This window comes from Raphanus sativus, chromosome 6 (assembly GCF_000801105.2).
Source record: "Raphanus sativus cultivar WK10039 chromosome 6, ASM80110v3, whole genome shotgun sequence".
In the NCBI taxonomy this organism is placed as follows: domain Eukaryota; kingdom Viridiplantae; phylum Streptophyta; class Magnoliopsida; order Brassicales; family Brassicaceae; genus Raphanus; species Raphanus sativus.
In genome coordinates, this window is record NC_079516.1 from 38,294,099 (window position 1) to 38,309,879 (window position 15,781).

Genomic DNA, 15,781 nt, shown 5'->3' on the forward strand with positions numbered 1-15,781 from the left:
TAATGTGTGGGCATATTTATTTCTCTATTAATTACGCGAAATTATTAATTTTCCAAGATCAATTTATTACAGTAAACTATTTCATTCTTAATTTTGAGCCCTCAAATGTTAGTTAGAATATAAGTTGCTGACCCCAAATAGTTTGGAGATAAAAAGTCTATTTTCCCTGGTGGACCATAGTTTTTTTTTGTCTAAGTGGACTATAGTATTTATTACTTGGATTTAGATGGTTGACTTTCATGCTTGTTCTGATTGGTCCAAAACTAAAAAATTCTAAGTGATCTACCATTTAGTCATATTCTTGACACTTACAGGTCGGTCATGAATAATGAATCCGTTGATTTTTAAGTTCACACTATTCTTGTCGACTCTGTTTTGCATCTCTTTCTACACCTTTCATCTAATCTTCTTATCTCGTCTAACTATGCTGAATCTTGATTCTTTTTCTCCGTTCCATTTTCATAATACTATAAGATTTTAAAAAGATCAGTAAGAATTGTACAAGAGCAGAACCAGTATGAAGACAGAGACTCAAAACCTCCTTTGTGTAATTATACTAGTGATCTTCTCTCTGTTCATCGCTGGCGTAACATCATCAAGAAACCCTCCAGATCCCTGTACCAGAGTCTGCGGAGGACTATCAATTCCATTCCCATTCGGTATAGGCGGGGAAGATTGCTATCTAAACCCGTGGTACGAGGTTGTCTGTAACAGCAACTCTGTTGCGTTTCTCTCAAGGATCAACAGAGAATTGGTGAAAATCTATCTTCCAGATTATGAGGAGTATGAATACTATGGAGTTGTTCACATCAAAGGTCCCGTAACTTCCTATGGCTGTTCTACAAAGGCATCTCAACCGCTTACACCGCCGCCTTTAAACGTTTCTGGCCAAGGCAGTCCCTATTTCTTCTCGGACAAGAACCAACTCGTTGCGGTTGGTTGCAATGCGAAGGCGGTTATGACGGATATCAAATCGCAGACCATCGGTTGCAAGTCAAACTGTAACGAAAGAAATAGTAGCCAAAAAGTAAGAAACAAGATTTGCAATGGAGATCGATGCTGTCAGACAAGGATACCAGAAGGGACGATACAAGTTCTGGGAGTTAGTTTGGAGATCCCTGAAGGAAGCAACGCAACCGAAGGAGGATGCAAAGTTGCTTTTCTGACAAGCGAGAAGTATCCCAGTTTGAATGTTACAGAGCCAGAACAGTTTCATAGTGATGGGTACGCAGTGGTAGAGCTAGGATGGTTCTTTGATACTTCGGATTCTCGTGTTCCAAGCCCAGTAGGCTGTAAAAACGTGTCAGATGGAAATGGTGTCTACACGAGCGAGACGAGTTGCCTTTGTTCGTACGGCTACTTCTCTGGTTTCAGCTATAGTAATTGCTATTGTAACATTATGGGTTACACAGGGAACCCATTCCTTCCAGGTGGTTGTGTAGGTAAGAGATATTCTGCTTTATTAGTCTTATATTTTGTATGTTTCTAACGATGGATTCAAAATTGTAGTCATTGATAGATGCAAACGAGAAGAAACACGCAAAAAGTGTGGCAACCGAATTTGTAAAAATATAGTTGGTGGGTTCATATGCGAGACCCAGAAACCAGAGAAGCTCAAGCCAGTGATTCAAGGTAAACTTGACCGTTTTGTGAAGGATATATAGTAACCCTGCCAGTTCGGATAATTCGGTTTATTCCGATCAGGGATTTTCGGTTTATTCTGTCGGCCACAATCCTACCAAAGTGAACCGAAAAAATTGGTTTTCAAGTTATTTTTAGTTTTTAATTTTACTTCCGAATTAACTGATTTTTTTGTTTCGGTTTAGATTTTCGTATAATTTCGGTTATTTCGGATATTTTCATATTTTTCAAAAAAAAAGAACCAAACCGAACGGAAAACTGAACTAATTTTTAAAACCATTCTGAACCAAACTGAAATCAATACCATAATCGAAAACCGAAAATTTTGGTTCGGTTCGGCTTGATCGGTTTGGTTTAAAACCGCAGGCCTAATATATATGATAGTTTTGTTCTTTATATTTTAGTATTTTGTTGTTGGTATAGGTGTTCTTATAGGTTCGGCACTATTGGTTTTCGCCTTTGGAGTTTTTGGGTTGTACAAGTTTGTTAAGAAGCGGAAGAGGATTATCCGAAAGAGAAAGTTCTTCAGACGTAATGGAGGTATGCTGCTGAAACAGCAGTTAGCTAGAAAAGAAGGTAATGTAGAGATGTCGAGGATATTTAGCTCGAATGAGTTGGAGAAAGCTACTGACAACTTCAACAAGAATCGTATTCTTGGGCAAGGAGGTCAGGGGACTGTGTACAAGGGAATGCTCGTCGACGGTAAGATCGTCGCAGTGAAGAGATCCAAAGCCATGGACGAAGACAAGGTAGAGGAGTTCATCAATGAAGTCGTTGTTCTCTCACAAATCAACCACAGAAACATCGTCAAACTCTTGGGATGTTGTCTTGAGACAGAAGTTCCGGTCTTGGTTTATGAGTTTCTTCCAAATGGAGACTTGTGCAAGCGTCTTCATCATCATGATGAGTCTGATGATCGGTAACTATTGATCAAACTCACTTGACGACTCAGGTTGCAGGTACTTTTGGATATGTGGATCCAGAGTACTTTCAATCAAGCAAGTTTACAGAGAAAAGTGATGTTTATAGTTTTGGAATCGTCCTTGTGGAGCTTTTGACCGGAGAAAAGCCATCCTCACGTGTCTGGTCCGAAGACAACAGAGGGTTTGCAGCTCATTTTGTTAATGCCGTGAAGGAGAACACATTTCTGAACAGAGTTGATGTTCGGATCAAAGACGAAAGCAATCTGGACCAAGTGATGGCAGTGGCGAAACTAGCTAGGAGATGTTTAAACCGAAAAGGGAAGAAGAGGCCAAACATGAGAGAGGCTTGGATTGAGCTTGAGAGGATTCGTTCAGCAACTCATGATTCAGAGGTTAATATTGAGGAAGAGGATGACGAAGAGGATGAAACCATGCAACTTAACGTTGATGAGACTCGGGAGTTTGAAGTGACTGCTCCAGCCTCCATGTTTAGTAGTGCATCACCAACGTCTGATGCTGATCCTCTGGTTCCTCTACGAACGTGGTGATGATTTGATCGACTTAAAAACACTGCAAATGTATATTTACCCTCATGATGGAAAAGTAAATGTTTGATTTATGTAATAGCGCACACATATTTATTTTCATGTTGGCATTAAGTATTATTGAATATTCACGTTATCCATTCGTTATCCATGTGACGGCCACTACCTTCATAACGTTTGACTGGTCACGGATTCATTGACTTTTTAGTTAACGTTTTACTGGTCAACTTTGTTTTGTATCCTGAAAGAACATGGTGACGATGGTCAAATGATATAACATGGGTCTACTTTCATATGGTATGGAAAATAAAGACTGGATTCTTATATTCCAACCTTAAGTTATTAATTCAATATATTTTGATCAAAGAAAAAAAATTCAATATATAAAGCCCTCATGGCATGTTGACCTGTTTTTCTATGCTTTGTAAATTGCTTCACACTTGTTTCTAAACTTATTGGTTCTTGAATATATTGAGATTGATCAAATCAAAGAAACAAAAAAAAAAAGAAATTATGAAGACAAAGACTTACAACTTGATATGTATTGCAGCGTCTGTCCTTACTTTTCTCATCAATGGCTCATCAGCAGCAACATCTCAAAACGGTAACTCTACAACTTCATGTAGCAAAACCTGTGGAGGAATCTCGATCCCGTTCCCTTTTGGAATCGGCGGGAAGGATTGCTATCTCAACAACTGGTACGAGGTTGTCTGCAACACCACCACTTCTTCCGGAACACCTGTTCCGTTTCTCTCAAGGATCAATACTGAATTGGTCAACATCTCTCTTCCAGATGGAGATAAACCATACGGTGTTGTTCTAATCAAAGGTCCTGTGACTTCGTTTGGTTGTTCAAGTAGTAACACGAGTCAAGGACTCAAAAAGTCACGACCAGATTTGAACGTCACAGGCAAAGGCAGCCCTTACTTCATCACAGACAATAACCGCCTTGTGGCGGTTGGCTGCGGTACAAAGGCCTTGATGACGGATCTCGAATCAGAGACCTTGGGTTGCGGATCTAGCTGCAAAGAAAGCTTGAGTGGTCAACAAGTATCAGACTCAATCTGTGACGGCTACAAATGCTGCCAGACTAGAATACCATTGGAGCGTCCACAAGTCATAGATGTCACAGGAGGAGAAGGCTGCAGAGTTTCCTTCTTGACTGACAAAAGATATTCACCCTCAAATGTCACTGCGCCAGAACAGTTCCATGCTGGTGGCTATGCGGTGGTGGAGCTAGGTTGGTACTTTGGTACTTCTGATTCTCGCTTTAGAAACCCTTTAGGTTGCAGGAATCTTACTCGCTACGGATCTTACGACTCGGACACGAGATGTCTTTGTGAGTATGGTTACTTCTACGAGATGAGTTACAGGAACTGCTATTGCCCCATTGGCTTCACAGGGAATCCATACCTTCGAGGGGGTTGTGTAGAAGCTGATATGTGCAAAGAACCCGATGTCTGTAAAGAAGGCATTTGTGAGAACATGCGTGGATCAATGTACACGTGCAAGCCCAAGCCCATGATAACCAAGCCGGGGAAGTCCTTCGTGCTGGAAGGTGAGTTCCAATGCATCTTGTGACTACAAGACAGAAGAGAAATTAGTGTTACTTATGTTTTTCTTTGTTGTTGTGCAGGGGTTCTGATAGGTGTGTTGGGACTCTTGTTTTTAGTTGGTGGGATCTTCTGGTTGTTCGTAGTTATAAGGAAGCGAAGGAGGATCATTCGTGGCAGGAAGTTCTTCAGACGTAATGGAGGCTTGTTGTTGAAACAACAACTAACTACTACAAACGATGGAAGTGTAGATATGTCGAGGATATTTACCTCAAAAGAGTTGGAGAAAGCCACTGATAACTTCAGCGTGAAGAGGGTGCTTGGGCAAGGAGGTCAAGGAACTGTGTACAAAGGTATGCTGGTGGATGGCAGGATCGTCGCGGTTAAGAGATCCAAACTTGTGGATGAAGATAAGATGCAAGAGTTTATCAATGAAGTAGCACTTCTCTCGCAGATTAACCATAGGAACATTGTGAAACTGTTGGGATGTTGCTTGGAGACTGAAGTTCCGATCCTAGTTTACGAGTATATTCCCAATGGAGATCTGTTCAAGCGTCTTCATGATGAATCTGATGATTACAAGATGACTTGGGAAGTGCGTCTTCGAATAGCTGTAGAGATTGCGGGAGCACTTTCATACATGCACTCAGCTGCATCGTTTCCGATATACCACAGAGATATCAAGACTACCAATATACTGTTGGATGAGAAATACAGAGCCAAGGTGTCTGATTTCGGAACTTCAAGATCTGTAGCAGTAGATCAAACTCACTTGACAACACTAGTTGCAGGGTCTTTTGGGTACATGGATCCGGAATACTTCTTGTCGAGCCAATACACTGACAAGAGCGATGTTTATAGTTTTGGGGTTGTCCTGGTGGAGCTCATGACGGGTGAAAAACCACTATCTCGTGTCCGGTCTGAAGAAGGAAGAGGATTGGCAACTGATTTCATTGAGGCCATGAAAGAAAACAGAGTGGTGGACATCATTGATGATCGGATCAAAGAGGAAGGCAAGATGGACCAAGTGATGGCAGTCGCAGAACTCGCTAGAAGGTGTCTAAGCCAGAAAGGAAGGAAGCGGCCAAACATGAGAGAGATTTCTATTGAGCTGGAGAGGATTAGTTCATCACCTGAAGATCTAAAACTACATTTCCTTAACAATGAAGAAGATGATAAAGGCTGCTCAAGCCATGCAAATCAAGAAAACATAATCATATAGGAGAGTGTACGAGGACTGTTCCATCCTCAATGCTAAATGTATCTCCAAACCGGTGGTTCCTCAATGATAAAAACCTGTAAGAAACTTCATTTTTCTTTTCATTCATGAACAAAATGAATTATGTTTCCGATTATAAATCTCTGGTATTTTTCACCATGTAATAATATTATAATACACACAAATGTCACAAATAGAATCAATAAAAACAAAAAAAAAGAATGTAGTAGTAGGGCAAAGAGCCATCACGGAGGTTCGGTTCTCTCTCTCTCACACTCTAGAAAAATTTCAGCTTCCCTTTGGAGATAGCTTGCAATTGACACATTGCCTTGGCTTTACCGGTCAAGCCATAGCAGGAGGAGTGGCTAGCGCCTAAAGTGACAGCAAAGTAAAGATAAACAGTGCAGAGAAAGGCCAAAAGAAGCAAAGCAGTCAAGAGATATCGATGCCTGTTGACAACGGTGGAGCAGCTACCCAAATCTTCCCACTGCTTCTTTAGAGACTGTGTTCTCCTTGATGGTGAAGACACCATCCCGTCAAGAACCATGGCTTTTTGATAGATAATCAAACACCTACAAAATTGATACGAGGAGAAAGATCCATGTAAATTGTCAATCATAAAGCCATTTTATAGAGCTACCAATAATTTCGAATTTCTAGATCATTTTAATGTCAATGAGAAACAGCAAGCTAACGAACATATCAAATCTATGATCTATCTATCTATCCCCAGGAGATTAATCAATTTGGAAAAGAGATTAGTCTTTTGAATTAGCAACACAGGTACAAACCAAGCTTGATTCAATCAATTCTTTGCATCGATCAAAACAACGAGCGGGTAGTCAATGAACATTGGATAAAGAGAGATTCGAGGAGACGAGGCGATCAAATATAAGGATTCAAAATATAAACGAACCTGTGAAAAGAGGAAGAGAGGTGGAGAAGAAGAAAAAAAAAAGCTATTGCTGCTTCCAGCTCCGTTGACACGCGAATCCGACCACCAGGAAATGAGTGCGTAGCTAGACGATGAATCTCCGGAAAGGTTTTCTATAATGGAGGGGAAGCGATGAGTCTGTCTCTCCTCCGTGGCTTGATGGATGGCTCGAGCGGGGGGAGATTTGCCGGATGACGCCGTACGCTGTTTTATTTATTCCGTTACATACGACGGAAATTTAGGGATTTTTTATATACAAAAAAAGAAAGAAAAAAAAAAGGAGAGGAAAAAAAATGATTATGCGTGTTTGGCTTCCACTCCTTTTATAAGAAAAAAAAAGAAATTTCTTTTTAAAAATATTGGGCCTTGGGCAATTAGTGGGCTTATTCTGAGAGGTCATCGTCGTCAAATTGGAAACGTTGATTAATAATTTAATACCAAGTCCTTGTTAGCAGCGAGTATAATAATAAGAACAAAACTTTTCAAGGAGAGGAAAAGCTGCTCAAAGTTTGATCGATTGATAGCCAAAGGTATTTTGATTCGATTTTGGGGTTTGTTTCTTTTCTTGCACAGCTCACATCCGATCACTAAAAAGCAGCTTCTTTGGGTAAAGTTTAGAATTTCAATTTTTGATTCCGTCTCCAATTTGGGGGAAAAGTCACCTTATTTCATCGAATTTCAATTTTAATTTAGAAATTAGGGATTGTATTGGTAATGATTAATTAAGATGAGACTGAACGTTGTTTGCTGATATGTATCTTTTGTGTGTGTTTCTTCTCAGTATTGAAAAAAAAAAACCAACCCTTTGATCATCTTAGAGGAAGAGGAATAAATAAAAAAGAGATGTGGGCAGCTTCTTGTCTCGCATCGTGCTGTGCTGCTTGTGCATGCGATGCTTGCCGTACTGTTGTCTCTAGTATCAGCAGACGTTCCGCTAGGATTGCTTACTGTGGTCTCTTTGCACTTTCTTTAATCGTTTCATGGATTCTCCGTGAAGTTGCTGCTCCTCTCATGGAGAAGCTCCCTTGTAAGTTTCTTTTTTTCTTCTGTCATTGTAATAACCTTTTTAGCTTATGGCTGATAAATTGACATTTTTTTTTTGTGCAGGGATTAACCATTTTCACAAGACACCCGATCGGGAATGGTTTGAGACTGATGCTGTCTTGCGTGTCAGCTTAGGCAATTTCGTCTTTTTCTCAATTCTATCGGTTATGATGATTGGTGTCAAGACTCAGAAAGACCCTCGTGATGGTATTCACCACGGTGGTTGGATGATGAAAGTTATCTCCTGGTTCATTTTGGTTATCTTAATGTTCTTCCTTCCCAATGAAATCATCAGCTTTTATGGTAAATCATATCTTCTTTATTTTGTTCCTGGTGAGGTGATTAACTTGGAACTAATGAGAATCAATTTTAACATCTTTTTGTCAGAGTCCATGTCAAAGTTTGGTGCTGGATTTTTTCTTCTTGTTCAAGTTGTGCTTCTTTTGGATTTCGTTCATGGTTGGAATGACACATGGGTTGGCTACGACGAGCAGTTCTGGTTAGTATTATATATATATCTCTGCCATCATATGTGACTTGACTTAGTTTATGCCACTGCTGCTAATCTAGGTTTTAATATTTAGGTATGCTGCGTTGCTCGTTGTTTCTCTTGTATGTTACTTGGCAACGTTCGTCTTCTCTGGACTTCTCTTCCACTGGTTTACTCCATCTGGACACGATTGCGGGCTCAACACTTTCTTCATTGTCATGACTCTGATATTTGTATTTGTCTTTGCTGTTGTGGTTTTGCACCCCGCTGTAAGTTTTTGACTTTCTAAAACCTTTAGTTTCTTGTTGATCTCATCATCTTCAGGCTCCTTTGGAGTCAGAATTAACCTTTTGTTTTGCAGGTCGGTGGAAGCATTTTGCCAGCGTCAGTTATATCTTTCTACTGCATGTACCTCTGCTACAGTGGACTTGCAAGTGAGCCCCGAGATTACGAATGCAACGGTCTCCACAAACACTCCAAAGCTGTTTCAACGGGGACCATGACCTTTGGGTTACTCACAACTGTTCTCTCTGTCGTTTATTCCGCGGTTCGTGCTGGTTCGTCCACTACGCTTCTCTCCTCTCCTGATTCTCCCCGTGCAGGTATGTGTCCACAGACCGGTTTGAACACCCGAGTAACGAAACCTTGTTTAACGGGTTTTCCTTTTTGTTGAAAATGTTCAGAGAAACCTCTGCTTCCACTAGACGGGAAAGCAGAAGAAAAGGAAGAGAAGGAGCAGAAGAAGCCAGTGACATACTCATACGCATTCTTCCACATTATCTTCTCCCTCGCGAGCATGTACTCTGCAATGCTCTTAACTGGCTGGTCAACTTCAGTTGGTGAAAGTGGTAAACTGGTCGATGTTGGGTGGCCGTCTGTATGGGTTCGTGTTGTGACCAGCTGGGCCACTGCTGGTCTCTTCATCTGGTCACTCGTTGCTCCGATTCTCTTCCCTGACCGTGAGTTCTGAGCTTAATAAAATCTACTAATGATTCTGAAAAGCTTTTCATGAATCTTGAATATGTAAAAAAAAAAAAAAAGATCTATTATCATTCGACTATAAATAGAATCTCGTGTGTTGCTGTTATCTCGCGCTTGGCCTTTATTGGTCCATTTGTAAAATAAATATTTCAGTTCTCCTAAATTCCAACTGTCTTGTGAAAAAAAAATATTTTTGTTAAATAAATCAGGTTGAAATATATTGAAATAAAATAAAAATACATATCTTAAATTTCATTGCTTTTCACAGATTTGGATATTTATATAATTGTCGATTAATTAAATATGAAGAGTTGTTGGAAATAAGATGTAAAGGTGTTGTTGTGTTATTTAATATCAAAAACAAGAGGTTCCTTATATATGGAGTTTAGACCGTCTATTACAAGTCTCATAATCAATGTAAGACTCTCTTAAACATGAGAAGTCGCCATCATTAAACTAAAATAAGATAAGGTCCAATCCAGATAAGGATGGCCGGTTTAATACAAAGTCGGTTATAAGCATTCTTAAACCGGATGGTTTATAACACTCCCCCTGAATGCCATAACCATTTAGGGCTTGTAATGCGTTTGGTATACTGCCTCGTTAAAACCTTTCCATGGTAAACCCAAAAACCCAATGTGGTAAAAACGGGAAGTCATGGATAGGAAAAAGAGTACAGCCGCATTACTCCCTCTGAAGTGAACATTACTGAAGGTCTCCCAGTGAACGCATACCAGTCTGCTGCATAAGCTTCCTGAACGTGTAAGTTGGTAATGCCTTAGTGAAGAGGTCAGCTGAGTTCTCGCTGGATCTGACTTGGAGTACCTTGACCTCTCCTTCTTTCTGTAGATCATGGGTGAAGAAAACTTGGGAGACGTTTTTGGTCTTGTCACCCTTGATGTATCCATCTTTGAGCTGAGCTATGCAGGCCGCATTGTCTTCATAAAGAATGGTCGGCCCATTCTTACCATCTGTGATCCCACATGCTGTCTGAATATGGTGTGTCATGAGTCTTAATCAGACACACTCCCTACTTGCTTCATGGATCGCCAATATGTCTGAGTAATTAGATGATGTGGCTGATATCATCTGCTTGGCTGATCTCCATGAAATGGTCGTGCCTCCATATGTGAAAACATAACCAGTTTGGGACTTAGCACTGTGTGGGTCGGATTAGTAACCTGCATCAGCAAAATGCTTTCATGATATTCATGGTCCATTTGGATCATGTGGTTTATCTCTCTTAGATAAATTCGACCATGAATGTCTTTGTATGTCCATGATCTGTCCGGATCATGACATCATCCATAATCCATCCGGATTATGTTCTTGTCCACTATATATCTTATTCATATCCTTTGACCAAAACTCTTTATGAACTTTTAGTATATGTCCACGGTCTGTTCATGAAGTGGCTATTGTGTTATAGTTTGAAGTTTAATCAAAACTAAGCCACTTTTTGGTCAATAGGACGTTCCTCTCACTTGGATGGTTTAGGTCGGATTTAAGACCTAGAGGAACTGGTCGGAACAAGCTGGACGGGATGGATTGGTCGGGACCAATGATGATTAAGGTCGAACTAGGTCGGACATGATCCTAGTCGGTATGGTTCCCTTTGGTCGTGAATCTGATGGATTCTCAGACCATTTGATCAATCTATTCTTGGTACGTTGGATCATAGATTCCAACCTTCATATACGGCTAATGATCTCTACTATAGATCATCGTAGTCTCTTCATAGCCTTTCCAAGAATCAATCATCTTAATCATCCTTTCTTTAAGTATAAACACAAGGAATATATTGACTACTATATGGACTGATCTGAAACGTTCTTATAGAACTTTCTACTAAGCATCACTTAGTCTTATCATATCGTGTGTACATACACGTATGCAGCTGCATTTCAGTCCATGAACAACGCAGGAACGATGTTGTTCTATGAGAATTTCTTTCTCATTTCTCAAGATATCTTATGTTACCTTTATATCCAGTGATATATCCAATGTCTACTACATCTTCCTTAGATGTCCAAATCTTTATTAATTTCGATATTGGGTAGTAGCATTCACCACCTAGGAATTCATTTCCTTGTTCCTTAGTCCCTGTGGGTATCCTTGTGTGATCAAGCTATTCCTTTTGAATGCTTTATGTAGGAACATGTACGACCACTTGTCTGTACTTTCATGTTCTACAGCTCACGATTTTCTTTTCCTCACAAGACTCATCTGTTCACTGGTTAGATGGCGTCTATCTTATGTATTTGGCCAATACGCCCATCATATACATTCTTTACTATAACTCCACGTCCCATTCATTTCTCTATGATGAGTACTCTTACGTGGGTTAGTGATCCTCGCATATCTCTTATGCTCAAGTGATTTCTCTTTATCACTTATGAGTGTGTGTATGTGTCGACACCTTATATAATGTTCCATCGCGTTCTATCGCGTTCTAGACATGATACAATCGATTGAGATTTTATTATTATCAGGATCATTGAATACTTTGTAGTTTGCAAGGCTACATTGTATGATACCGTACCTTAGGACCGGCCGGTCTTATCTCATTGTCTAGTATGGTTTCTCTTTCATGAACCCGGATCTATCATTATGAGCACCTTAACTTTTCTATCCGTGGTTCATTATATATGGAACATTCTGGTCTATCTTGTATAGACTTTTACAGCAACTTGATTATGTCTCTTCTAGGACATTTATATAGTGGTGCTAAGATGGTATGACTTAGTCATTCTTTCGAGTCTGTCTGGCTATCATTCTTTCTTTGTCTATGGACGTCCAGTACATATATATCTGGTCCGTGGATCTTTGCCAAGACTTGGATGGTTAAAACCATTCCACTTTCACTTTCTATTTACCAGCTTATAGCTTTCTCCATGATGTTGGATAGTCGGATTCATCTTGTATGTAATCCGTGTACCTTGGCCACAATATGATCACCTTTGTTTGGCTCATGGTCTCATTGAATTCGTGGGAGAAAGATCATGTTCTCTTATCCAACATATATTCCCGATTTTCATCTCATTCTTAGATGAGGTATTCCATCCTAGATGGCACATAGGTATGTGGTGGTTTATTCATAAACTCTTAGGATGGTCTATATCTGGATTATGACCCTTTTTCATCTTTAGACGAGAATATCTATGCTCACTTTATATGGCCTGATGTATCTTATCTTTCATACATGTATTCTTGTGGTTTACCCAAGCTTATAGACTTTTGAAGTCTCAACCTTATAGGTTATGCCTTATACGGCCAAGCTATAATGCCTTATGGCCTTTGGCCAGGCTTATCATGTTCGGGTTTTATAGTATGGTCATGGACCACACGGAGTGTTTATTCTCCCCCTCATGAACATGCTATAAAATAAGTTTTGTTTGTCCTCACTTAAACGTAATGCTTGGATGGCCAGCATGGTTTTAGACCATGTTACACGAATTTGTGGTATGGTCATGATCACAGGTTTTGTCCTCACTACCCTCATGATCAGATTATACTTTCGTGTTGCTTGGAACAATGAAGCCTACTGAGTTTCCCTTGTGTACATGTTTCACAACATGAGATCTTATGGGATAACTCTTTGTGCCTTAGTAATTTTAAACTTTGCATCAATTTCGGACCAGGATGGCTAATCCGGTCATACCATAAAGTGTATAAATTCGTTGGTGAACCTTACTGGTTACCTAGGCTTTTATGCCTTATCACACTGATCCTTAGCATAGTATTAGATCAGTAGGGAGAATGTAGTCTCGACCTCTCTTATATATATGCCTTTGGCGATTTTCATAAGCTAAAGGGACATTTCCTTTTGCTTTGCCCATTGGTTTATTATAGAAACCATTTTGATGTGGCTTGTAATGCCATTTCGACCTTTACTCCCTCTTCGGCCATGATTGGATCTACAACCACGGTTATTGTGGTATCCTTGTCCACGGCCAGTGGGGATTTTGGGTCTCTCTCAATGGGTCTTAGGTGATAAATTTCGTGCCTCTTAAGGCCATGCCTTAGGCGTGGTGGTCTAGACATACCCTTCTCGAGTTTTCATTCTCATTTGTCAATCAAAAATATTTTTCAAGCAAATCAATCAAGATAAAAGAAAAACTTTTATTAATGCTATGAAATTTCAATGACAAATTATATTTAAAAGAAAACACCAAATCATAAGTATGAAATCAGAATGTCAAAAGGCTTAAACAATAGCCGGCTAGTCCATAATAACATCTTGGACGTGGCTCACATTTGGTTTTCTATTCAATGAATAAACCAATCTCATCATCTATATGAGTCCACCCGAATTTTCTTTTCTTAGCTTCCTCAGCATCACCGTATATCATCTCACATTGATACTCGGCACTTATCTCCATAACATAGTCGAGTTTGTCGAGGTTGACTTTCCTTTTCTGCTTCTTTTCCTCAAGAGCTGAAAGGTATGAGAGAAGGTCGTAATAGGTTGTGAAACCTTTAGCCTTCTGTGATAACAACACTTCCTTTGAATGTATCGTGTCACGAGTCTTGCTTAACAAGTCATAGTTTGTTATCACTTCACCACATAGTTTAAGACTATAGGTGATTCTCATAAGATCAAAGTGATAGTCATCCACGGATTCATAATCCTGGAACCTCAGAGTCTTCCATTCTTTCATGGACTCATCTAGTAATGGCTCCAAGAACATGATGTTCAATCTCGACCAGAGATCGTAAGGATCGTTGATGTAACTGCACTCATCATACAGATCCTTCACGAGATGCTTTCTCATTATCAAAACAGCTCTACGCTTTTCATATGCAAGGGTATCATTGCCGTATTTGATACACTTCCCAAGTCCTTTAGACTTTAAATCGGCTGAAGTGTTCATCGCCCAATCAAGGTAATTGTCTCCATTGAGATCAAGGGCTGGGTAATCCGAGTGATGGAGTCTCGACATCTGAATCATATCAAAATGATTTGTGTTCGTACATACAATTTCTGATGCCATTGGCTATCCAAGAAATAAAAGGCACTCGGCCAGTATGTAAACAATAAGCCATATGGCTTGTGTGTGTGATCAATGCCTTACGGCTATTATTCAATCAGGATCACACGGCCATCAAACAAATAAGAGGGCCACACAGCCAGTTTGCATTCTTTTAGAAATTTATTTTTCTCATAACTCATCCATCTCTTAATCAACTTGTTTGATTTATAAATCCCTTGAAAATAGTAGGATGGACGAGTGCATGGTCTAGCCATACCATATGGTATGCTACATCGCCCCATGCGGTTTAATGGTCTAGTAGTACCATTCGGTACACTTCCTCGACCAAATAAAACGGGTCGTGATTTAGCTGCACTGTGGTGCGCATCATCCATCACCGGTGATTGTGGATCACTGTGGATCATCGAGGATCACCGTGGATCACCTTGGATCACTGATCATCGTAGATCATCGCGGATCATCGAAGATCATCATGGATCATAGATCAACGCGGATCATCGTGGATGATCACCGTGAATCATAGGTGAAAAATCTAGTTGCACCTGAGGGTGAACATCATCGACCATTGATTTTGTTTTATGGTCTAATCGTACTTAAGAGTACGTATCATCGACCTTTACTTCATATGGTCTAGTCATACCTATTGGTATGCATCATTGACCTAAAAGAAAATCATGGTCTAGCCACACTATGGTGTGCATCATCGACCAAAAGATGTGGAAAACATTAACCTTATGTTTTGTTTGGACATATAGCGTGTCATCCTTAAAGGGGTATCACTTGTTGTCCATTCAAAACAAAAGTCATGTAATCACATGCTTTATATTTTAGGGTTTAGGGTTTCGATTTTAAAATAAACAATAACTAAAATCAACCAAATCAAATCGCAATTTTTTTTTTAAAATCGGATTTAAGATGAAGAGAAGTTTGAAATCCGAATTGCTTGAACCACAAGTAAAGATTAGGGTTTTTGAGATCTTACCTTAATCTTTGCCGATCTTTTCTCCTTGGTTCCTCTTTTAGAAACCTTGAATAATCAACAATGAAAGTTTCAAAGTTGGATTAGTATGAGATCTAAGAACAATAGATATCGAAATTAAGAGATATAAGGAGTTGGCGGCTATTAGGGTTTTGGATGATCTTTGACGGCGCGGCTTGCACTGGGAGGTGACGGCGCGTCTGGAGTCGGATTGATGCGTGGTCTGCGGCGCTGGATTCATCTCGTCAAGAGCTTCAATTTGATATATTACTCGTCGTCTGGATCCTTACGGTTAGGGAGATATGGTGGTTTGAAGTTGCGGCTGAAATTAGGGTTTTTGTGGTTGTTGGATTTTAGCTAGGGTTTAGAGTCTCGTGCTGATAACGTGTTGTAAATAAGATGTAAAAGTGTTGTTGTGTTATTTAATATCAAAGACAAGAGGCTCCTTATATATGGAGTTTAGACCGTCTATTACAAG

At 39.8% G+C, this 15,781-nt stretch overlaps 4 protein-coding genes and 1 pseudogene across 5 annotated transcripts; 3 read left to right on the forward strand and 2 right to left on the reverse strand.

Annotated features, from left to right (window-relative positions):
* The first annotated feature begins 395 nt into the window (after positions 1–395).
* On the forward strand, positions 396–3,267 carry LOC108811818 (wall-associated receptor kinase-like 4; annotated as a pseudogene).
* Positions 3,268–3,498: 231 nt separating this feature from the next.
* On the forward strand, positions 3,499–5,884 carry LOC108812228 (wall-associated receptor kinase-like 5). Its single transcript, XM_018584425.2, has 2 exons — positions 3,499–4,667; positions 4,746–5,884. The coding sequence occupies exons 1-2, from the start codon at positions 3,623–3,625 to the stop codon at positions 5,882–5,884; spliced, it is 2,184 nt and encodes a 727-aa protein (XP_018439927.1). The 5' UTR covers positions 3,499–3,622.
* A 69-nt stretch (positions 5,885–5,953) lies between these two features.
* On the reverse strand, positions 5,954–7,099 carry LOC108812232 (uncharacterized). The gene is made up of 2 exons (XM_018584430.2): positions 6,798–7,099; positions 5,954–6,453 (listed from the first exon to the last, which is right to left on the reverse strand). Exon 2 carries the CDS (start codon positions 6,426–6,428, stop codon positions 6,159–6,161), a length of 270 nt encoding a protein of 89 aa, XP_018439932.1. The 5' UTR covers positions 6,429–6,453; positions 6,798–7,099; the 3' UTR covers positions 5,954–6,158.
* A 112-nt stretch (positions 7,100–7,211) lies between these two features.
* LOC108812230 (uncharacterized) lies at positions 7,212–9,548 on the forward strand. 2 transcript variants are annotated; one of them, XM_018584426.2, is made up of 7 exons: positions 7,212–7,345; positions 7,597–7,842; positions 7,923–8,162; positions 8,247–8,358; positions 8,444–8,618; positions 8,711–8,951; positions 9,033–9,548. In XM_018584426.2, the coding sequence occupies exons 2-7, from the start codon at positions 7,659–7,661 to the stop codon at positions 9,317–9,319; spliced, it is 1,239 nt and encodes a 412-aa protein (XP_018439928.1). In that variant the 5' UTR covers positions 7,212–7,345; positions 7,597–7,658; the 3' UTR covers positions 9,320–9,548. The 2 variants fall into 2 exon arrangements, with proteins under 2 accessions (XP_018439928.1, XP_018439929.1); XM_018584427.2 differs by having other exon boundaries at positions 7,294–7,422.
* Positions 9,549–13,517: 3,969 nt separating this feature from the next.
* Positions 13,518–15,696, reverse strand: LOC130496151 (uncharacterized). Its single transcript, XM_056987985.1, has 2 exons — positions 15,307–15,696; positions 13,518–14,273 (listed from the first exon to the last, which is right to left on the reverse strand). Exon 2 carries the CDS (start codon positions 14,271–14,273, stop codon positions 13,596–13,598), a length of 678 nt encoding a protein of 225 aa, XP_056843965.1. The 5' UTR covers positions 15,307–15,696; the 3' UTR covers positions 13,518–13,595.
* Between the last annotated feature and the right edge of the window lie 85 nt (positions 15,697–15,781).

Coding starts and splice junctions, on each gene's coding strand:
- LOC108812228 (XM_018584425.2), top strand. CDS start 3,623: ATGAAGACAAAGACTTACAACTTGATATGTATTGCAGCGTCTGTCCTT. Junction 4,668..4,745: donor GAAGTCCTTCGTGCTGGAAG/GTGAGTTCCAAT, acceptor GTTGTTGTGCAG/GGGTTCTGATAGGTGTGTTG.
- LOC108812232 (XM_018584430.2), bottom strand. CDS start 6,428: ATGGTTCTTGACGGGATGGTGTCTTCACCATCAAGGAGAACACAGTCT.
- LOC108812230 (XM_018584426.2), top strand. CDS start 7,659: ATGTGGGCAGCTTCTTGTCTCGCATCGTGCTGTGCTGCTTGTGCATGC. Junction 7,843..7,922: donor TCTCATGGAGAAGCTCCCTT/GTAAGTTTCTTT, acceptor TTTTTTGTGCAG/GGATTAACCATTTTCACAAG. Junction 8,619..8,710: donor TTGTGGTTTTGCACCCCGCT/GTAAGTTTTTGA, acceptor TTTGTTTTGCAG/GTCGGTGGAAGCATTTTGCC.
- LOC130496151 (XM_056987985.1), bottom strand. CDS start 14,273: ATGTCGAGACTCCATCACTCGGATTACCCAGCCCTTGATCTCAATGGA.